A 24,113-nucleotide genomic window follows, 5' to 3' on the forward strand; every position below is an offset into this window, starting at 1 on the left:
CAGGGAGAGGTCCCTGAGCATCTCGCGCGACGGGCCACCCTCTGAGTTAGGAGCACTCCAGCTCGGCCCTCACCGCATGCGTGACCCAGGCCCAGACCTTCCTCCCTGGGCTGAGGCCACGGCTCTGAATGAGACGGTAAGTTGGCGGGTGGGGAGAGCAAGGCTCACAGAGGAGGACTGAGCACTGGGGCTGGGTGGGGACGGCCAAGCCCTTTGGGAGCCGGAGGTCCATCCAAACCAGCCCCGCTGCCCCATGATGGGGAGAGGCGGCCCTGACTCGGGAGAGCCCTGGGGCAGTGTCACAGTCCCTCGAGGCCAGTCTGTTCCTTTCTGGTCAGGGCAGGGCCACTGCTCACCTCCCAGGCTTGCACCAAGAATGAGCGGCAGTGATGCTGTGAGGGCCCCGGGCAGACCCTCAAGGGGCAGCGGTCACCACCCAGCACCACACTGTCCAAGACACCACGGGGAGGCTGGCTTTGTAACACCTCAACACACACACATTTTTGCAAGACACGCAGCCCACAACAGTGCGGGAGGACTGGCTGGCTCCCAGGTTTCCAATTAACTGTCTTGAAACAGCTCCCCACGGAAGGGAGCAGATTTCAAGGGAACCCCAATGCCAATGCCCAAGCATTTACCCTTAGGTCAAAAAGAACTGCTGTGGCTCCAGAAAATGAACCCAACTCCCACTCTCGCTTATCCAACTGGTCTCAGTGAATAGCTGTCCCTCTGCCCTATCTACTGACTTCATAAGTTTAGCTGAACTCAACACAATTTACACTGGATCTTGCAAAGACAAGGAAGTGTTTTATTTACTTACAACAAAAACATCTGTAACATAATTCTCTCTTTTTCAAAACTGAGAGCCCTACAAAATACACAAAGCAATCCCTATTTGTATTCACCCAGGGACACTAGCAGCAGGAAGGGGGCTGGGACTGGAGAAAAGCCAAGGACTAATTCTATTTGAAAAAACAAGCAATTGCCTTAAAAAATAGCATTCTCCTACTTGTCAGTAGCTACCCTTTCACCTCCTCTGCATGAAAACGAGAAACAGAAAGCAGCAGCTGTGAAAACACTTCAGCAGCATCAGTCGCAGACGGGGCCGTGCCCGTGGCCTTGGGCTGCAGACACTCAGCCCCTCTTCCAAGCAGGTCAGGCACAGTCTGCGCTGAGGAGATTCTTCTGGAAAGCGCTCTGCCCACCTCCCATAACGATGGAGAACTCTGGGCAGCCTCGCTTCTCTCGCTTGTCATTAGCTGCGAAATCTAGGAAATCAAACACAGCAGTTAGGAACAGAGTGGGACTCAGCCATCCCAGAGGGCGCCAGAGCCACTTTGGGTCTGAGTCCAGGCGGGAACCAGGGACAGACAGATGCCCCTAGGGGGCAAGGGCTCTAAGGGGTGGGTCCTGGGAAATGGTGACCGGTTAATACGGTGGCTTTGAAACTTTAAGAACACCATCTCAGAAAATCAGAACAGAAGGGCCCCTGACACCATCCAGTTCAACTTCATTGTTCAGATGAAGCCTCCAAATAGATGACTAACTCCTGAGTGTGGGCAGAGCGCTCATCAGTCCATCGCAACTGTTCCACAAGGGCTATACGTCCTCAAACACTTGAGGGTGTCAAAAGCACTCCCAAAGGGCCAAACGTACAAGCGGCTGCTTTCAGGGGGACACATGAAACCCCTGGGACACACACTGGGCAGCACTGACCACTAGGGATGTAGCCAGACAAGACGTCCGGACAGGCCTCACCGGGACAGCTCCACGGGACAGCTGGCTTCCCCACAGAGGCCGGGAACACGGCGCTGACGGCAGGGACCCAGTGTGGTAGTTTATCCAGAGCCAGGAGATCCACGTGGACTCCCGGTGCCACCATTCCCGCTCTGTGATCCTGGGCCAGTCCTACCTCCTTCCTCAGCTATCAAACATTCCTACAGGATATACTTCACTCAGTGGTCACAAGACCAGCATGACCGCGACTGGAGGTGGGAACGCCACGAAAGCCAGTAGGACAAGCACTGAGAGCTCTGCAGTCACCGCCTCCCCAGCTGGGCCCAGGGCCACGGGAAATGCCGGGACACGGGCGTGGGCGCGGGCCGACGCGCCGGCCCACCCGGGGCCCCGGTGCATGGGCGTGTCCCGGCCTGGGGGCGGGGGGGTCGCAGTTAAGAACACATCCTTCATTGCTGTCTCGCTGAGCAGCAGCTTCTGAGTTGGGGGAGAGCGGCCTGCACTGGCCCCTCACCCCGAGCCCTGGGCAGAGCAGGTGGGCCAGCGCAGGGAGGAGAGGCGGCCAGCGCTTTCTCAGGGCGTCCGTCTCGCTGCTCACCTCAATCTACCACGAGGCGTGCTCTTCTGCGCCTCTAAGTGCTGCGGCACTCTGCTGACTAAGCCTGCTTGGCTGCCCTTTATAGCACATTACAGAAAAACATGGCACCAGGGAAATGCAACTGACAAACCTCCTGGGACGTTCTTTAGTGGGATAAAGAGATAAACCAACACACATAACTGCTGTGAAGAAAAATCAGCAGGCTATAGGGACACAGAAGGACGTCAGTTGTAATTTAACATACAGTAAGTGAAAAGACCTCTCCAAGGAGGCGACATTAAGTAGACTGAGCTCTGAATAGTCAGAAGGGCTTTCCAGCTTGGAGGAATGTCAGTGCAAAGGCCCAGAGTCAAGAACACATCTGGAGAGTGTGAGAGGCGCCAGGAGGTCAGTGTGGGCAAAGTGGAGTGAGCACAAGGAAGCCAGCCAGCAAGGGGCCTGTCACGCGCGCCACAGAGGCACTGAAAGGACTTCGGGTTTACTCTGTTCAGTGGAAGTCACTGGAGCTTCTGAACAGAGAACTGACTCTTTAAAAAGGATGAGTCTGCCTGCTCTGTGGAAGAGACTGCGGGGCTTAAGTACCACGGCAGGAAGAGCAGCCCCTTCGCCTGTGCCAGCGCTCATCAAGCAGCCCAAGGAAAACCGAGGACTCCTGTTAACCCATGAGGAGCAAATGCAGTTTCTTTTTGCCTCCAATTCTCCTACTCAGCTTACAAGTCTTTCATTACAGAATGTCCCATGACTGCATCTGCTTAGGAAAGGAATGTGCTCTTTTGTGTTAAAGGCGCTCAGTCCTCTCGCAAAGCAACCAGCTAACAATGCACAATATTTCTATCCCTACCGCAAAGATTCAACATTATAAACCATAATAATAGGTCAAAGGTTAAAAGGAAAAAAAAGCTTATCTTTGTGACAGGAAGGCATTTGATAACAATCGTTCCTGATAGAAACTTGAGTATAAAAACATTTCCTTAGCATGACAGAAAGTAGGCTGCATCCTCACTGAAAGCCTGGATCACGCTGAGCAATACAGCAGCAGCGGGTCCACCCACTGTGGTCACAAAGACACGGTGCTGGGCCGCCATCACCGTCTAGCACTCTTCGGGAAGTACTCAGCCCACAGGGGGAGACGGGCTCTGAGTAAGAAAAGAGAAGGTGGGAAGCAGAGGACAAGGTTACCATTACTTGAATGTGACGATCATATGCCTAGAGTATCCAGGGAAGCAACTGACATGTTACTATCAAAAAAAAAAAACAAACCCCAAAACCTGAAAAACTTGGAAAGGTGTTTGGTTATAGGGAAACAAACAGGCAATTTATAGAAAGGACACATGAACATCTGAAAAGATGCTTGATCAGGGACCTGTCAATACTAATAACAAGATCTCATTTTGGATGCACCAAACTGGAAAAGATTAAGACATCTAACAATACTAATGATGGCAAAGCTAAATAATGGAATCTCAACAGCACCAAAGGGGATATAAGCTGGTACAGACACTTGAGAGGTCACTTTAGTGACTCCTGGATCAGTTGAAGTTACATGTGTACCACCCACTAACATGACATTTTAACAAATATCATAGAAAATTCAGCTGAGGGGATAACCATGTCATCTGTCTGTCTACCTATTCATCCACCTATCAATCACTGTTAAGAATATGATGATTCCCTCGTAGGATGGAACGCCACTGAGTTGTTTTCTTAAAATGAGGCAGCTCTTTGTATGCTAACCTAGGAAACACCCAAACTGCATTATGGTACGAAATGTATAATTCTATTTGTGTGGAAGATTACACAGACACCCACAATCCTGAATATTCACAAAAATGCTTTGAGAAGGACACATAAGAAACGTCAGTGGTTACCTCTAGAAAATAGGTTTGGGTACAGGAACCTTTTATTCTCCACCTTCTGGGTTAAAACCATAAGCACGTAGCATTTTTATAATTTAAATTAAAATACTGACAAAAAGTTACAGGGCAGGGGGTGGTAGAAGAAACAGAACGGCAGAATGCTGATAACCACACTGTCATGCTATTCCTTCTAAATCTGAATAGGTTTGAAAATATCCATAATAAAAAGTTTAATCATCATCAATGAAAACAAAAACTCAATCCAGTCTGTGTCCCACACACAGACTGTAGAAATAAGCCCTGTATTCAATATTCACGCAGCACAAACATGTGCGCCCGAGGATGCAGATGGGCAAGGAGAATGTCCAAGATCAGACACTGGAGTTTGTGAAGTTCAGTCAACAGAATTTTCAATTTGAAACTAATAAAAAGGGACACTTTAGCATGAACAAAAATGCATCAAAATGGAGGAGTTCACATTTCATTTTGAAAATCCAATACTCATTGCATACTAAGGTGCAAAAGGCAGAGAGAAAGCCGTCATGTACCCGGGGCTCAAGGAAAGATCAGCCAGGAGACCTACAAAGACAGAAGTCATCAGACTTGGGCAGGGAACAAAGACAAAGGTCCAGCAGGGCAGACTCCAGCTGAATATATTAATACTAAACAAGCTGCTTCTGAGGAGAGTGAACCCCAGGCCTGGGGAAAAGGCACAGTCACTGTGAAATAGAAACTCCAGCAACGATATGATCAGTGTCCACAGTAGCTGCACAGAATAGTGGGCGGTAATCAGAGAAGGGTGTGAGAACGTAACCGAGAAGACAGGGAAGTGATGTAATCCTGGGACCTGGAGCCGGAGCCTGCGGAGCCCGGGGTGTCTCTGTCTGAAACCCTAGGGTAAAGGGCTGAGGGCCAGGTGGATAAAAGGAGTTCCCACGGCATCGTGGACCAGCCCTGCCCATCCATAGCCCTGGTCTACAGCTCGTGAGCGGGCAGACGTGAACAGTGTCTGTGAGAAACCTCTAGAACAGTGGATCTTCACCTCGTGTGGGTCATACAGCCTTTGAAAAACTGGTGAAAGCTGTGGATCCCTCTTCAAGTCCCAGATAACACACAAAAAGGTGAAGATTCCTAGACCCTCCCTGAAGTCACTTAACTAGTTCTCTAACTCACAATGCATCACTCAATCGGAATAACCTAGTCTGGGTATCTCAAACATCCGACTGAGGGAGAAGAATTTTACAAGAAGCCCGAGCCCCCTCCCGTACTCCACGATGTGATGTTCGCCCACCCCTCCAGTTGGCCGTGCCCTCTGGCCTCCTCGGTCCTCCCTGCTGCCCCCTCCCCACTGCCGTGCAAAGCCAGCCCTCACTGCTGGGCCCACCGTCATCTGCCCGTCCCCACCTCGGCCCTGGCCGCTGGTGGCCTGCTGCGCACGGACTCCTCCTGCTGTAGTCCCCTCGGCGTCCCTGGTGCACACCCCCACCCCAACTACTTCTACTTCTCAGCGCTGGCCTGAGGCAGGCTTCCTGCTGGGAACACGTATCGCGCTCTCTGCGTGGTCCCCCGAAGCCCACCCTTGCTAGGTGTAAGCTGAACCCGAGAGCACCCGGGCCTCTGCCCTGACCTGGGGGTGGCCCCGGACTCAGCACACTTCCTCCGATGACACCTGTCAGCGCTCACGGCCATCAGCTGCCACTGCACGGAGGGGAAGACAGCAGAATATATGACAAACAGGGGTCAGAAGTGCCACCAACGGCCACCCTTGTTTCAAAACAAGGTTTGGATTATTCACTGCATTCGCTTCTTTCCTCTTCTCATGAGGATGTCTTGAGAAAGCCGTCTACCTTACTGTGCTCCACAGGCCGGCTGATCCACATCACCTGGAAGTTCGTTAGAAACAGCAAGTCTGGGGCCCCAGCCAAGCTGCTGAACCCAAGTCCCTGGGGAGGGGCCCCACCAGCCAGGTTTCGAGGCGGCTGAGCCAGCAATACTGGCTTGCTCCCTGCCTTGCACTTCCTGCTCTCGGTACGCCCAGGGGGTAGGCACGTGGTCTTGCCTGCATTCCCACCACTCCACACTGACGGATGCACGACTGAATTATTTCTCAGTCCTCGTCCTTTGTGTTGGTGGGCGTGACACTGCTGGTCACTACTCTATGAAATTCACCTCCTAGAGGGTTTCTTTTGTCTTCTTTTTGTTTCTACCTTTCCCGGTGTCAGAGACCCCGCTGTGAAGCTGACAGCAGCTGTCCCGTCTCTCTGTGCAGGACACACAACTACTCAGGGGCTCGTCTGTGGCTCCCTGAAGCCCACCAGAGCCTTCCCAGCTAAATCTCCCACTCGTCCCCCAGGCTCCCAGCCTGTCCTCTCAGTTCCTGCTCCCAGGGTCTATCCCTCTCTACCTCCTCCTGGGTGACTTCCTGCTAATTCTTTACTACTGATGCTCACTTCTTTCACTATGTGCCTGTATCCTTATTTATCTAAGTCAGGGCCTGGGTTACACAGGCCTGGAAACACGGCTTATTCATAATTAGGTAATTACAAATCCAAGAAATTAAAAACAGACTGAGCCAACATCTGACGGGAATGGAGGTGCAGAGAGATCTTAAAGATCTGATCGCTGCATCGTACAGATGGGAAGACTGCAGGCCAGAGGGGTTCGGTGACTTGGCTGATGTCGCAGAAAGCAAGCTAAGTCTGAGAATCCAGATTTCCCATTTTTCAGCCCCCTACGGAAAGGTAAGGGCACTTCAATAATCATTGATTTGAAGATTAGAAAAAGGAACCTAGTTTATCTCCTGAATTTAATTAACTAGCCTTTGTTGATACCTCACTCACTAAGAGTCCAGAAGTAAACCTCAGTTGGCAGTGGGTTCGGGGCCTGTCATGGCTGTCAGGACTCTTGAGGGTTCCTTGGAAAGCAAGAAGATCAAACTAGTCAATCTTAAAGGAAATCAACCCTGAACACTCTTTGAAAGAACTGATGCTAAAGCTCCAATACTTTGGCTACCTGATGAGAACAACCGACTCACTGGAAAAGACCCTGATGTTGGGAAAGTCTGAAGGCAGAAGAAGAAGGCGACAGAGGATGAGATGTTTGGATGGCATCACTGACTTGATGGACATGAATGAACTTGGGCAAACTCTGAGAGACACAGAAGCCTGCCGTGGGCAGTCCATGTGGTCACGAAGAGTCGGATATGACTTGGCAACTGAAGAGCAACAACAGCTGCCAAAGGGGCTGAGAAGAGAGGTGAAGGGGCCGAAGAAACTACCAGCGGAAACTTTTCCCAGGAAGGGGTACGTCAAAAGGTGCCAACCCAAGGGGACTATTTATAGTCACACAACAAAGGGATGGCGTCAGAGACATCTCCTGAGCTGGAGGAAAAGGCATTTCACAGATTTCCTAAAGATCAAGAGACTAACAGTCTGCCTGGAAAACGGCATGACCCTCATCCAACAAGAGGATGGATGCCCAGTTACTCCCAGGAAAACACACCTCCGCTGGGAGGAGTAAAAGAAGTGGGGATGCAGGAAAAGTCAGTCAGAACTGACAACACATAAAATCACAAAAATACACTGAAGCAAGTTACTATTTATTCAGGACTCAGATGCGTCTAATTGGAGGCATGAAATACCTTTATAGACTCTACAGTGGATTTGAGTTTCTCCTTAATCCCTTTGGGAAGAACAGGATCAAGCAGATTCTCATCTGAATCTGGTCACACACTGTGAGGGATGATGACCTCCTCCTAGGGTTTCCTGGCAACTGACGAGTGCAGGCCGGACACAGGAAGGCTGTTTTGGAACAAGGGAGCCCCTGACCCCAGAGGACCCCCGAGCCTCGGCACCGAGCTCTGCGGCGCCTGTAGTTCCAGGGCTCACTCTGGCGGACACTCTGAACCAGGGCTAAAGGAGCCCTAGAACCTCAACCACAGGAGCTTATTACTAGCCTTTATTTCTACCCGAGCCTCTCAGGAGCTGCTGACTTTCCAGAAAACATTTTCAAAAAAATCTGTTAAGATGCTCTTTCCCTGAGGCTGGCTAAGCAACATGGCTCAATCTTAATTCTGCAGCACAAAGGCTTCAGCTTCTGTTAAGTATGGAGAGCAGAGCAAAGGGAGGAAATTCCTAAACACCTAAGAAAGAAATAAAAAAAATCCCTGAGCAATCAGTGATAACACCCCAGCTGGAGAAAGAAGCTGAATGTATTCAAAGCCTCAGACAGCATCTGTGGGTTTACATTTCAAATCAAATGAAAATGGTCACAGTTGTTTACACACACACAAAGACTTTCACAGGGAAAGGGTCTGATTCTCTGAGCTTTATTCCTCTCCCTGATCTGTAAAATAGAGATAATTTCTCCCTCAAAAAATGTTGGGAAGATTAAATGGGCTTATGGACATTACAAAGCACTGTGGACACAGACTGACGCTCAGACTCCAAGAGGAGCTACCAGCAAGCCCGTCACACCCTGAGCGCTCCTGCTCCCTCACGACAGACCTCTGCTTACTCCCACAGGCCAAGTGTGAGCACAGGGTGGATTCCAGAGACCACACAGAAAGCAGCCAGACACGGAAACGTATAAATACTCAAAACAGCCAGAAGAAAATACGTGAACTTACATAACAGACATTTAGTAAACAGCCATCACATGAAGAGGGGTTCCTACAAATCAATAAAGAAAACACCCAAGAGTGAGCAAAGGACATCAACAGGAAATATGCACAAAGAATATACAGGCCAATAAATATGCCAAGAAGGTGTTCAACCTCACTAAAAATTGAGGATATGCAGATTAAAATAATACAGAATTTATAAGCTAGTGTAGGAGTTGGAGCAAAGCTCCTCCCTGTGGTATTTAAGGATCTCAAAGCATTTTGGTTGGCACCCATCTATTCAGCCTTAAATTAAGAAGGATGAGTTGAGAAGACCTGCCCAGGTAAACAGAGCCCCTGGTCAAATTTTCTTACTGTTTCATTCTTAAATGTGAATAATCAGCCAAGACACACCAACCATTTGTGGAAAGTCTGCAACATGGAAAAGAGAAAAGTGAAAGCAAATGAGCAGACAAATATGCATTTCAGAGAATGAAAGAAAATTTTGCAAGAGTGGCCCGTATCTTTTAGAGATACACAGGGAAATCCTTGTGGATGAAACGACATGATAACCGGGATTCCACACCCTCCAAACCTGGCCAGAGTCCTGCTTCGGGATTTTTCAAGCTGGAGCTGCACCGGCTCAGGAAGAGGAAGGAGGTGAGGGTTGGGATACCCCTCTATAATAGAAACGCTGTGGAAATGGACGCCGGGGCCTTCCTCAGGGCAGAAGTGCAGCGAGGAAGGACTGACTCCCCGAGAACCTCCGTCTCTGCCTAACGAGTTCTGAGTGTTCAGCGTCTCCCCAAATCCTGTAAGCTCCCCCAGGATCCCCTCAGCAAACCTCTTCTGCAGTCACCACTGTTAAGGATGGGTTTCTGCTACTGGCAAGAACATGAGTCCTGAGGGCCAATACGGGAGTCAGCCAGGAAGGCAAGGATTCAAAGAGGTGAGGCTGCTGTTTTGGCTATTTCATACTTGATCCCTCCAACCTTTACTGAGCGCCAATCACACGCTAGGCATGGTTCCAGATGCTAGAAAATACAAAGGTGAAAGAGACATGGCCTACTGATCTCAAAAAACTAAGTCTACTATCACCAGAGTCTTAGAGAATATAACTGAGGGGACTCTTGTTCCACCAGAAGTTAACTAACATCTCAGAAGACAACATGGAGGTAAGTCAGTAGCTTCTAACAGCCTGGAAGACAAATGCACATTTTAAATGATCCTAGTTAGTTAAAACTAGGTTGGTGACATATTCTATTGATAAAAAGCTAGACATCTGAAGTGACTAGGCAAAAGTACAATACAATACAAAAAAGGGGAGCCGAGAAACCATGAATAACACAAAAGTTAAAACGCGTTACAACCTCAATGGCAGTGGGAATCTGCTGGTGATAAGACAAACTTGAGACTTAGGGACACCCCAGAAGCCATCTCAGAATCGGCCGCTAAAAAATGTCTCCCAGACGCAAAGAGGTGGGAGGTGAGGACAACAGAGGAAACTTGTCCTGTTGGGTTTCCAAGGCTTTGTTTCTAGGACAGACCTGGGAAGAATAGGATCTTCATTAAGCAGAAGGACCTGCCAGCTCATGGTCCAAAATATCATGGTAAAAAGCTACTGGGATTCCATTTCTGCCATACACAGATGGTCATCGAAGGAGAAGAGTCCTCTGGCTCACATCTCCGCTCAGAAGACCTGCAAATACACCAGTGTCCCCACAAGGCCTGAGGCCAGGGTCACAGGGTCATGGTCAGCAGTGACAGTGACGCTGACGTGTGACACCGACTGCCTGTTTCTGATGCAGCAGAGACAAGAGCGTACAGATCACTCGTGAGAAAACTCTGGACTGAATGGGCCTTTTCACTGCCTTCTTCTCAGGCCTCTTTTGTAGAGAGACGGAGCAGGAAACAAAGAAGAGATTTATCACCATGAGCCCGTCCAGCAGCTGTTTTCTTGTTGTCTCTTGTTTGACTTCTCTCAAGAGAGCAGAGCTAACTACTCAAGCCAAGCAGGTGTTTAAGGCAGGTGATTTTGTTTCCATTAATTTTCTGAAGTAACAGTAAACCAGACAAGAGAGTTACGTCATGCAGTCCTGGAGAAACCAGAACCCGGTGTGTAACCCCCGGTGGGGTGCAATTGCTGCAGGACCGGGCATCCACCCCCTGCTGCCCCAGCACCTTCTGTCTCTAGTTCTCGGAATAAGTGGAACCTTAGCGGTCACCAACCGCCCCCACCCTCGACATCTGGATCAATCATCATTAACAATGTGTTCAAATGGAAGGTGAGGTTGGAGGCTTTCAGGTTTGGGGGGAAAACCAGATTAAGAAAAGCATCAACTTCACTGCCCAGATAAACCATCACATTAATAACTACAAGGATAGCCTCACTACTGTGAGGGAGGTGAATAAAAGCCATGAAACATTTCTGCTTTCGTGTTTAGGCTTCAATTCAGTCTCTCAGTCTTATCCGGCTCTTTGTGACCCCATGAACTGCAGCACGCCAGGCCTCCCTGTCCATCACCAACTCCCAGAGTTTACTCAAACTCATGTCCATCGAGTTGGTGATGCCATCCAACCATCTCATCCTCTGTCGTCCCCTTCTCCTCCTGCCTTCAATCTTTCCCAGAATCAGGGTCCTTCCCAATGAGTCAGCTCTTCGAATTAGGTGGCCAAAGTATTGGAGTTTTAGCTTCAATCAGTCCTTCCAATGAATATTCAGGACTGATCTCCTTTAGGATGGACTAGTTGGATGTTTAAACTTAAGGCTAAACCAACTCAAACCTACAAATCTAGCCCGAGCCTTGGACGGCCCTTCAGGCTTCCGTGCCCCTCCCTGAGGCGGCCCACAGCACGGGCCTGCCTCTGCACCACAGTGACCCACGGCTCCGGGGAGGAGGGCTCCTCTCCTCCCAGTGGGCAGCACTTGTCACTTGGGGACCAAGAAGAACGGCCCACCTTCTCACCTAGACGGCAGATGGCCCCCAGCTTACGACGATCTGACTCACATCTTCTCTACTGTATGATGGTGTAAATTCGATACTCATTCAGCAGTGATGTTTATACATGAAAGTCTGAATCCAGATCTTTTCCTGGCCTGGCAGCATGCTGCCCCATGGGCTCTCACGATGTAGGGCAGTGAGCCAGAGCTCCCGTCGGTCCCGTGATCATGAGGGTGAACAACCGATAGCCTGACAGCATTCTGAACCCGGACAACCATTCTGGCTTGCTGTCGGTACAGTGTTCAATAAATTACCTGAGCCAGTCAATGCTTTATTATAAAACAGGTTTTCTGGATTGATTTGGCCCAACTGTAGCCTAATGTCAGTGTTCTGACAGTGATTAAGACTGGCAAGGCTGGGGCTTGCTTCCCTGATGGTCCAGGCGTAAAGAATCTGCCTGTCAATGCAGGAGACACAGGTTCAATCCCTGGTCCAGGAAGATCCCACATGCCGTGGAGCAAACAAGTGTGTGTGCCACAACTATTGAGCCAGTGCTCTCGAGCCCAGGAGCCACAGCTACTGAGCCCATGGGCTGCAACTACCAAAGATGCTCCCTGGAACCCATGCTCCGCAATGAGAAGCCCACGGACCACAACTATAGGGTAGCCCCTGCTCCCACAACTAAAGAAAAGTCCGTGCAGCAATGAGGGCCCAGAACAGCCAAAAATAAATACATGAAATTATTTTTAAAAAAGAACTCATTTAAGACTGGTGAGGCTAAACCACAATCTTCTGGGAGGATGTATTAAATGCGTTTTGGAGTTAACAGTATTTTCACCTGACAATGGCTCCATCCTGAGGCTTTGTGTCTGTCAGCTTACCTTTAGTTTTCTCCTATTGTAGAGCCATTGTCACCAGGAGCAAACATCCGGTGACACATTTCTCTCTCTTTGTCCATGTAGTCCCTATAGTAGCTGCAGGGAGAAATACCCAGTAGTTAGAGAAGTGCAGTATCTATGGGAAGTGACACCTAGAGGCTAGAATTCTCCACTCAGGGTCAGAAACACCGAAACTTCAGCAGGCCTCAAACCCAATCAGGAGGGGGTGGAAGCAATGCTGGAGGAGGAGGGAACTGGGGGAGGCTCCCCAGAGGGCTGTTCAGGAAACACTTGGACAAAAAGCCCACCCTCCGCAAAGACAGCAGCCTCGAAGGTTAGGAGCTGCTGTCAGAGACGCTGTCAGCTGCGTGCAGCTGAGCAACACCTCATACTCAGAGATCTCTCATTTATCTTGAGGCTTTCCTGCTAAAGAATGGTCAGATTCCAAAATTTTTACACCTTTCTTAACAGGATGTTTATAAATACCAGAAAGGAAACTTCTGTAAGTCTTCAAGGCCTGAAATGCAAATATCTGGATCCAAGCAGGAGGTACACAGACCTTGTGCTTTTTTTTTCTTTTAATTGTCAAGAAAGCTTTAGGGCTTCCTTGATGGTCCAGTGCTTAAGAATCCGCCTTGCAATGCAGGGGACACGGATTCAATCCCTTCATGCCTCAGGGCAACTAAGCCCGTGTGCCACAGCTACTGAAGCCTGCGCTCTGCGACAAGAGAAGCCACTGCAAAAGAAGACCCTGAACTGCAACTAGTCCCCCTCACAGCAACGAAGACCCAGCACAACCAAAAATAAATAAATATTTTTTAAAAAAGAAAGTGTTAACTAGCAATCTGTATTAAATGTTTAAAAATGTTAACATAAGTAGAGAAACCTCACCAATAAAGAGAAACAAAAGAATACCTAAAAAAAAACAGTGGTTATAATATGAGGCGATGGAATTATGTTGAAATTTTCAAAGTTTTCTACAATGAATATGTAGCTTCCACAATCAGAAAAAGTAACATTACTGAGATACTGGTATCGGTATCACCTGGGTAACAAGAGAGGCATCCTAGGGAATGACTCAGACCTGAAAGAGCCATTTCAAATCAAACCAGCATCTTTAAGACATCTTCCTGCAGTCAGTTGAGCACAGAGGTTCTCAGCTGGCAGGGAAGAATATCTGAAGAATGCTGCCCTTTCTAAAAATCACACTGGCCACCTCTTTAGGGCGCTGCCTGGTGAGGAGGACAGGGAGGTGGGCAATGGTCCTGGTGGGCAATGGTGTGTGGTTTGGAGGTCTGTCCTACGCCCCCACCCCCTCTCCGGAGCTGCGGGTTTAGAGAGCTGTGCACTTCCTAAAGCCAGCTCTAGGGGGCGCTGCCTCCTAACACGGGCTTGGCAACATCGAACAGGCCTTTACCCAAGTGAACAGGCCAGAGCGGCAGATACACCACATATTTCTTTCTCTGTGCTCCGGCAAACAGTGGTCTCACCTGGCCAGTTTCTTCAGCTCGTTATTGATGTCGTGATTGAAGGGCTGCTCCCTCTGGGCTCGGACTAGAAAATCCCGGGCCTTCTGGTACTCAGTCATAAGGAGACAAGCCTGCCCAAAGGACAACGTGTTACAAGCACGCTTCAGGAAAGAGCACCGCGGCGGTAACACAGCTGACCGCCACTGCGGCCGTTCCTCGAGCATTCCGTCCCAGGTCCCTGCCCTCCCGCTCACCTGTCCACAGCGGAAGAGGGCCTTGGCATTCTTTCGGTCAATGATCAGAGCCTGCTCTCCGTAGCGCAGGGCCATGGCGGGGCGCTCCAGCTTCAGGTACGTAAAGGACAGATTGAGGAAAACGAGCAGCTTGGCGGTCTCCACCAAGTGCCGCTCTTCAGCGGGCGCTGCTCGCCGGTGGAGGAGCATCAAGGCCTGTGGGAAGGAAGAGACAGGTGGTCGAGAGAAGGTGGTCTTATGTACAGCAAACCCTAAGAATACACACACACACACACACTTAGAGCTAAAAAGTGGGTTCACAAAGTTGCAAAACACAAGATCAACATATGAGTTAGCTGTATTTCTTTAACAATCCAAAAAGGAAATGAAGAAAACAACTGCATTTATAACAGCACCAAAAAGAATAAAATAAGTGGCAATAAATTTAAAGTGCAACACTTATAAACTGAAAAATATAAAACTTTGTTGAAAGAAATTAAAGATCTAAATAAATGGAAAGACAGTTCATGTTCACAGATCAAACCACCTAATTCTGTTAAGACGGCAATAGTGCCCAAATTATTCTACATTTTCAATTCAACTGCTGCCAAAATTTCAACTGCCTTTTTTGCAAAAATGGTCAAGCTGATCTGAAAATTCATATGGAAATTCACGGGATCCTAAACAGCCAAAACAACACTTAAAAAAGGCGGGGTGAAGGCAGGTGGTCAGAGAGAGAACAAAGTTGAAAGACTCACACTCTCTAATTGCAGAACTTACTACCGAAGCCAGTGTGGTACCCAAAAAGACAGATACATATCAACAGAACAGAACCAGCAAGGCAGATGGAGAGTCCAGGAACAAACCTATGCACATCTAGAATCAACTATTCACAAGGTGCCAACACCACTCAATGGAGAAAGAGTAGCCTTTCAGCAGGTGGTGCTGTGATAAATGGATGTCAACAAGCAAGAGGATGAAGCTGACTCCTACCTCAGACAACATACAATTAACTCAAAATGGACCACAGACCTAAAGCTCAGAGCTCAGCTGTAAGCAAGACTTTTAGAGGAAAACACGGGTGTAAACCTTCGCAGTCTCAGATAAATCAAAACACTGGAAGCACAAATACCTAAAGAATAAATGACCGGGACTTAATCAAAATTAAAAGCTTTTGTGCTTCAAAGGACACTGTCAAGAAAACGAAAGAACAAAATGACTGAAGGACTGATGTTTAAGAAAAATCATTATAACAAGCAGTTACTGGTTTCAGTTGACAACATATAACGGTTTACTGCTGTCATTGTCCATGCCTTCAGATAATTTATTTTGACTTTTGAGTAAAAAGACATCTTCTTCTTTTCAGGAATATACAAAATAACAACCACAGAAGAAAATATTACCAAATCACATTTGATAAGGGTTTAGTATCCAGAATTAAGAACTTTTACAACTCCACAATAAAGACAAACAAATTTAAAACGGGCAAAGGATCTGAATAAACATTTCTCCTAGGAAGATACACAAATAGCTAATAAGCATATGAAAAGACACCCAACATCATTAGTCATCAGGGAAATGCAAAATCACAATGACATACTACTTCACACCCACTAGGATGTCTGTAATTTTAAAAAACGGAAGGTAAGTGTTGGTGAGGATGTGGAGTAACTGGGAGCCTTGTATTGTTGATGGGAATGTGAAAAGTGGTAGCCACCATGGAAAACAATTTAGCAGTGCTTCAAAAAGATTCACCATATGACCCAGCAATTGCGCTCCTAGCTATGTACCCCAAAGAACTGAAAACATCAGTCTACACACAAAGACTGGTGAACAAATGTTCTTAGAAACATTATTCACAGCAGCCAAAAAGTGGAAACAACCCAAACGTCCTCCAACTGATGAACACACACACAAAAGGCAGTGAGATCCCCACTACAGCCAACGGGCGCAGGCTGCCAGGCTCCTCTGTCCACGGAACTCTCCAGGCAAGAACACTGGAGTGGGAAGCCATTCCTTTCCCCAAGGAAAAGCAATTTCTGACCCAGAGATCAAACCTCGGTGTCCCACACTGAGGGCAGAGTCTTTACTATCTGAGCCCCCAGGGAAGCCCCAGTAAGATCCACACAACAGAGTATGTTATTCATCTATAAAAATGAATGAAATATAGCATGTATTAGTATACATGCTATAGCATGGATAAAACTAGAAACATTATGCTAAGTGAAAGGAGTCAGACAGAAAAGGATAAATATTGTTATTATTCCACTTACATGAGTACCCATAATAGATAAATTCATAGAGACGGAAAATAGAATAGAGGTTACCAGAAGCTGGGGGCAGGAGAAGTGGGAGTTACTGTTTACTGGATAAAGAACTTCTGTTTGAGATGATGAAAAAGTTCTGCAACAGGCAGTGGTGATGGTTGCACAACATTCTGAATGTACTTAATGCCACGGGGTTGTATACCTAAAAGTGCTTAAAATGGTAAAATTTATGTTTGGCAAATTTTACCACAGTTTAAAAAATAAGTTTTTTTAAAAGGAATAAACTGCTAATACATGCTACAACATAGATAAACTCTGAAAGCATTTTGCTTCCTGAAAGAAGCCAAACACAAAGGATCACATGCTTCATAATTCTATTTACATGTAATATCCCAGATAAGCAAATCCATAGAAAGAGTAAAACAGGGATCATCGGAGGTCTAAGAGGGAATGGTAACTGCTCACGGGTTTCTTTCTGGGGTGATGGAATGTTCCAGAACTTGGCAGTGGTAATGGCTGCACAGCCTTGTGAATAAACTGAGGATTACTGAACTGCACACTTAGGTGTGAGTTTTATGCTGCATGAATTCTAGCTCAGCAACAGTAAACAATGAATGGTTCTGGGAGAACTGGACAGCTACAGGCAAAAGAATCAAACTGGACTACTGACTCAGACCACATGCAATTTCAAGATTTAAAACACAGGCTGTGTGCTGTGCTCAATTGTGTCTAACTCTTTGCAGCCCTATGAACTGTAGCCTGCCAGGCTCCTCTGTCCATGGAATTCTCCAGGCAAGAAGACTGGAGTGGGTTGCCATGCCCTTCTCCAGGGGATATTCCTGATCCAGGGATCGAACCCAGGTCTCCCTGCATTGCAGACAGATTCTTTTCCATCTGGGCACCAGGGAAGTCCTTAAAATGTAAGGCCTGAAACCAAAAAACTTTTAGAAGAAAACACAGACAGTATGCTCTCTGACACCCATGTTAGGAATATTTTTTTGGATATGTCTCTTCTGGCTGAGGAAACAAAAGCAAAAATAAACAAATGGAACTACATCAAATTAAAAAGCTTCTGCATAGCAGAGGAAACTAGCAACAAAAAGGAAAGGCCACCAATGAATGGGAGAAGATATCTGCAAAATAATATATCCAATAAGGGGTTATTATCCAAAATATACAAAAAACTCATACAACTTAACATAAAAAAATAAACAACTTTTTGAAAGATAGGCAGAGGATCCAAATAGACATTTTTCCAAAGAAGATATATATACAGCCAGGAAGCACATGAAAAGATGCTCAACACCACCAATCATCAAGGAAATGCAAATCAAACCACCATAAGGTATCACCTCACACCTGTCAGAATGGCTATTATCAAAAAGACAACAAACAGCCAGGAAGAATGTGGAGAAAAGAAAACCCTTGGGCACTGTTGGTAAGAATATAAACTGATGCAGCCACTGTGGAAAACAGTATGGTTACTCAAAAAATTAAACACAGAATTACTATATGATCCAGCATTCCACTCCTGGGTATTTGTCCAAAGAAAACAAACACACTAATTTGAAAAGATACATACACCCTTTGTTGACGAAGCATTATTTACAGTAGCCAGAGCCGACTCATTGGAAAAGATCCTGATGCTGGAAAAGATTGAGTGCGGGGAAGAGAAGGAGGTGACAGAGGATGAGACGGTTGGACGGCATCACCAACTCAATGGACATGAGTTTGAGCAAATTCCGGGAGTTGATGATGGACAGGGAGGCCTGGCATGCTGCAGTCCATGGGGCCTTGAGTCAGAAACCACTTAGTTACTGAACACCACCACCAAAGTGCCCAACAATAGATGAATATTTAAACATGGGGTACATATACATAATGGAATATTATTTAGCCGTAAGATAGAACAAAACCTTGCCATCTGTAACAACACGAATGGACCTAGAGGGTATTATGCTAAGAGAAAGAGTCAGAGAAAGAGAACATGTATTTCCCTCCTTTTCCAACAGAGCCTCCATTTCATTCAAAGCAGCAACGTACTAATTAAACCATACTCTCCAGCTTCCTGTCTGCATACAGCTAAGGGCAAATGGACATTCACCATGGGATATAAGAAGTCGGGGTAGGAGAAATTCTGGAAAGCTTGTAATATGAATACATACACCAGACTCTTCTTCCCTCCCTTCTTCCTGCCCAGATGACCACATGACGCTGCAGGTTGAACTACCATCTTGAGAAGGAAAAAGACAACAAAGACACGCTTAAGGGCAGCTGATCAGAGACCTCTGGAACGTACCCTGATGGCTTTGTGGAACAGCTGTTTATGCTGGCTTTGAAGTGCCTCCCTTCTTGTGAGAAAAACTACATCACTAGTTTATTTGAAAAACTTTTTCAGGATTTTGTGGTTCACAGCTGAATGCAAAGCCTGAATGTTTAGGCTCACTATGAAAATGAGACAAAAATCAGAATGCTTCTAAACTTTATCCTGTTTGCCTCTATAGCCTAGGGGGCAGAGTTGGGCACACAGAAAGTACTCATAATACTCATGAACGTATTACAAAGCAAACAGCGGATTCCTGTCAGCAGAACCTCCACAGGAAGCCAAATCACAATCAAAAGCTTGGCAAGAATGGAGTTAGATTCAGATGCATGTCCACTGTCAGAGAGACAGGAAATGAACATGGCAAATGGGGTAGAGAAGTCAGTTGGTAGAGGACCCAAAACTAGAAAGAGAATTTAAAAAATTTTTTATTGAAATACACAGTCACGTATAAAAGCAAGCATCCAGCTCGATCAACGATCACAACCTGAACACACTCATGTAAACCACATCCGTATTCAAACATCACCAGGTTCCCCTAAACCCTGCGTCCCCTCTCCCAGTTTTTAGCCCTCTGGCATGAGGATTTTTAGGTAAGATTTTTCTTAACAGTTGTAGGTGAGAAGAAGGGACAGAGATAAAGTCTCTCCCTCTTAAAGAAGGAAGTTTCCAGGGTCTAAACTTACACTATGAAGCAGTCTTACCCGTTTATATCTCGTTTTGGCATCATAGAAACGATTTTGGCGGAAAAGGTAGTTGCCAAACTCTCGTTCAGTAGCTGCCACCTTTAGGACCTTCTGAAGTGGAAACTGACCCTGTTGCTCCTAAGGATCAAAGACAAGGACGTCAGCAAGGAAACTGAAAGCCCCACCGCCACGCCAGTGTCACTACAGCCGTTAGGGCTGTTCCTCTAGACTATGACCTCTGCTGCCGTGGATGTGCCGAGCACTGGGCTAGGGGCCTGGGCAGGAGTCACCTCTGAATCCCAACAGAAGCCACAGCAGGCAGCGGTCATAACTGCTGTTTTACGGATGAGGGCCAAATGGAAGTCCACTAGTTTAGTCCTACCCAGAGATGCTCCCTAAAGAAGCAGTTCCTCACAGAATTAGAAACTGATGGAACTTGCCAAGCACAAAGGTCAGGTCTCAGGACAACCACTCATCCAGCAAGCATCTGACAGTCTTGGTCTGCCCAGAGCTCCGCTCGTCTTTCCAACCATGATGCTCTACCCTGGGTACACACCAGAATCACCAGTGGAGCCTCTTTTTAAACCGACGTCCTAGGCCCACCCCCAAAGATTCTAAATCAGCACACAAGAGAGGGGACCCAGGTTATCTGCAAGAACCTCTGTTCTGTGAAAAGATGAGAAAAAGGTAATGTCTCTCCCTTGTGGTGGTGAGAGTTTAGCCAGGGAGACACCATATAGAGATGTGAACCTGGGGAGGGTATCTAAGGCCTCGTGCACAGCCAGGCTGAGACAGCAGGACAAGGCGCACATGTGGCTGCTGACGACGAGAAGCCCTGTCCGTACGGGATGAGTCACGTGCGAGGCTACAGAGGAAAGGCAGCTGTAAAGTTATGTTAAGACAGAAACCATCCCTCCCAGTTTACACCCAGTGTCCTCGTATCCCATCAGTTAGTAGTCCCTTTCTCTCTCAAGGGTCAAGGTTGGACAACAAATTACATAGTCAACCTAGGTATGAGCTACCAATGCTTGACTTGCTGAAAACCAAACAAAACTGAGAAGCAAATACTGTCTTTCAGGGAGACCTAGGCAAATGGTAACAAAGGTCAGCTCAACCTGCTGGTCCATAACAAACCCCTGGCCGAGCACATGTACCCACACATCAGAGCCAGCAGCACTCAAGACAGACACACACTAGCGAGTGGTAAGATACTCCTCCCCTCCACCTCTCCACACCAGACCCTTGGCCAGACCCTGGGGCTGACGATCATCAGTGGGGTAGGATAATTACCTGAAACCCAAACCCATCTCTCTATCAAAGTGCTAACATCTGTGCTCCAGAACTTACCGCCGAGAGGGCACAAAACTTGTCCGACTCAGCAGAGTCCAGGAAGTCAAGCAACTCGATCTCAAACAAGACAGTGGTGTTTGGGGGGATCAGGGGAGGGCAGCCCAGCGTTCCGTAGGCGTAGGTGGGTTTGAACAGGAACCTGGCCAGCTCCCCTCTCCGCATGCTCAGAAGGCCCAGCTCCATGCCCCACAGTGTGATATCTGGAAGAAGTGACAAAAAACGCGGTGGAAGCTGGCCCAGCGCCCCCCAGTGCCTCCCCCTTCACATCCACATCTCTTCGAGAGGTATCCCCAAGCCTTCTGCGTTGTCGTCCCAAATCACCACCACCCCCAGACTCCTCCAGCCTCTGCAGTGTCCGGGCCTCGACATCTTTGTTCACGTAGTTCCTTCTTCCTACAATGTTGTTCTCCCACCCCCTCACGCCCAGCTTCTACTCCGAGCGAACTCTTATTCAAACTTTAGGGCTCATTTCTAATGCCCCATCTGACGTGAAGTATTCCCAGCTGAAATGAACTGTGCCTCCATTAAGCATTCCCACCAAACACTGCTTATACCTCCCCAAATTTCACCCGGATAGTTGTCTGGAGTGTGTCAATCTTTATGACACTGGCCCCAGCCTTTCTAACCATGAGTACATCCTTTCTTTTCACTCTGCCTTGTGGAATAGTCATTCAACAAACGTCTTCATAATAAACAAAGTATGTAGCACCCCTGATTACGTCACAAATGCAAAGATAACCCTGCCAGGGAAGCCAAATACCTAGGTCTCAGAAGAGAATGTGGAAGACAACATGGCTGGTTTAGCAAAACCCAGCCTCAGAAAAACCAACTCAAGTGCTCTGGACAGTGTTCCAGTCCTCAGGCACTGCCCTACATCAGTTCCCCCAAGCAACTTCTTTTTTCCCAGCTCTTTATCTGAGCTTGGGCTTCCTGGTGGCTCAGATGGCAAAGAATCTGCCTGCATTGCAGAAGACTTGGGTTCAATCCTTGGGTGGGAAAGATCCCCTGGAGAAGGGAATGGCAACCCACTCCAGTACTCTTGTCTGGAGAATTCCATGGACAGAGGAACCTGGAGGTCCAAGAAGTCACAGAGTCTGATAGGACTGAGTCCCCAACACTTTCACTTTCATCTGAACTTACCCTCTCCAAGTTTCATGAGCCGAGGAGTTTTCCTAAAGCAATTAGAATCAAAAGGCTTGTCCATGTGCTCCAGATATCCAGAATATTTCACTAGGAAAGAGGACAGACACTCATGCCTCCGTATCAAATCTCTCGGTCACACAGAAACAACATTAAGTACCTTAAACTAGGCCCCCAGCCCATGATTGGAAAAAGCTTTGCTCAACGTTTATATGCCTGCCCTTTGGCGGTGTGGTTCAAGAGCTGGGCTGGTGGGCCTCCCAGAGCCCCTGTTCATGGCCATCTCACACAAAGGGGTAATGGGTTCCCTCGCTTATCCCTTGAAACCCAGCACTTGGGCATCGCCAGCCTCCCAAGGGCAGACGGCACCCGGGCCCGGCCGCCATACATACCGAGCACGGAAGCGTCCGGTGTCACCAGCTCTCCAGCTCCCTCTCGAATGACATCCTTCAGCACGCCCCGGTCCCCCGAAATGTCCAGCATCCTTTGACTTAAGCGCTGGTATGGAGACTTATGGGGGATAAAACACACCACCTCAGAGCCCTGGACGGGCACCCTGACTCTGGCGGCTCCAACCAACCCCTACTCCCCAGCGCCCGGGCCCTCACCTGGCTGGGGGAGTCGTCTCTTTGTAGGACTCCCGGGTTCCGGGCGCTGCCCCCCATTTCCCCGCCGCCTGCCCCCAGGCCCTGCCGCCCTATGCCCCACAGCGACGCGGTCGCCCTTTTATACCGGGTCTTCCGCGTCCAACCGTGGCAATCCGTTCAGGGGCCGCGAGGAGACGTTCATCGCTCAGCTCCAACCGCCGCCAACCGCCAGTGGGCGCTCGGGGAGCGCGCCAGACCACGTGTGCGGACGCCCGGGAGGTCACGTGATGGGGGCACGTGGTGGGAGTGGGGGTGGGGCACGCACAGAGCTGGATCCCGCGCTACTTGAGGCCGCGTGGGGCATGACGGGACACGTGGCGCACCACGGGACACGAGGCAGGGGCGCGGGGAGCGTGACGCAGCTTGCGGCGAGGGTACAGTGAATGGGACGTGCAGGTGCTGAGATCAGCCGCCGGGTACGTGATGGCCAAGCTGCGGACACATGGCTGGCGGAACACGCTACGGAGGACAAGGCTCCAGACGCGGGGTGGGGGTAGGGGTTGCTGGAACGGTCAGGACCACCGATGTGGGTGATTTCAACCCTCCCTTCTTATTCCCGCTCCAGGGACCCATAAGAGGCGGACAGCACTCTAAAGTCAAACTGCCCAGTTCCTGCAAAAGCAAGGTGATGCTGGGCCTGCCCCTGGCCATCAGCAAGTCTGCCTCACCTGTGTGCTCCTGGTACAAAGGAAGAATGGCCCGGGATCCTACCCGCCCCAACCTGTTCCTTACTTCCTCCCACTCTTGCCAAGTTGAGGACTGGACGCCATTGGGCTTCCCATCTCTCCTGCACCCATCTTGCCTTGACCACTGGATCATTTCATTTAGCTGAGGTGTGTCCCTAAATCCCCCACCTAAAAACAAACAGGCCTCTCTTTGTCCCAAATCTCCCTCCTGCTACAGGTGGTCTCATTCCTCCTCTTCCAGGGAAAAACTTCTCAAAAGGGTTGCTGCAAAGGCTTTCTCAACTATTCTGTCTCCATCTCCTTACTCTTCATTTTCTTTTCCACTCCAATACCACTTTCCCGGGGTTCAGGCCACCATTCACTCTTGTTGTTGCCAAATCCCTTAGACTCCTCTTTGTCCTCCAGTTACTGGACTCTCATCAGCATTTGATGAAGCTGACCTGACCTTTAACTGCCTCTTTTGGCTTCTGTATTTAGTTGGTGTTTTTTTTTTTTTTTTTTTTGCCTCTTGTAACAAATGACCACAAAAGGAACTGTTTTAAGCAATACATTTATTATCTCACAGGTCTGGTGGTAGAAGTCTGACACCAGTCTTGCTGGGCTAAGATGGAGGCATCAACCTCCCTCGAGGCTTTGGGAAAGAATCCACTTCAAAGCCCATTCAGATCATTGGCTAATCCAGGTCCCGGAAGCTCTTGGCT

The 24,113-nt window shown here is 48.2% G+C and overlaps 1 protein-coding gene across 2 annotated transcripts; it reads right to left on the reverse strand.

The window, feature by feature from the left end:
• Positions 1–787: 787 nt before the first annotated feature.
• FKBP6 (FKBP prolyl isomerase family member 6 (inactive)) lies at positions 788–22,980 on the reverse strand. 2 transcript variants are annotated; one of them, XM_043456467.1, is made up of 9 exons: positions 22,812–22,980; positions 22,472–22,589; positions 22,080–22,169; positions 20,937–21,139; positions 19,608–19,727; positions 14,335–14,529; positions 14,102–14,211; positions 12,615–12,707; positions 788–1,268 (listed from the first exon to the last, which is right to left on the reverse strand). In XM_043456467.1, exons 1-8 carry the CDS (start codon positions 22,866–22,868, stop codon positions 12,617–12,619), a joined length of 984 nt encoding a protein of 327 aa, XP_043312402.1. In that variant the 5' UTR covers positions 22,869–22,980; the 3' UTR covers positions 788–1,268; positions 12,615–12,616. The 2 variants fall into 2 exon arrangements, with proteins under 2 accessions (XP_043312402.1, XP_043312403.1); XM_043456468.1 differs by having other exon boundaries at positions 22,688–22,816.
• Positions 22,981–24,113: the final 1,133 nt, after the last annotated feature.

Source organism: Cervus canadensis, chromosome 32, assembly GCF_019320065.1.
Source record: "Cervus canadensis isolate Bull #8, Minnesota chromosome 32, ASM1932006v1, whole genome shotgun sequence".
NCBI lineage: Eukaryota > Metazoa > Chordata > Mammalia > Artiodactyla > Cervidae > Cervus > Cervus canadensis.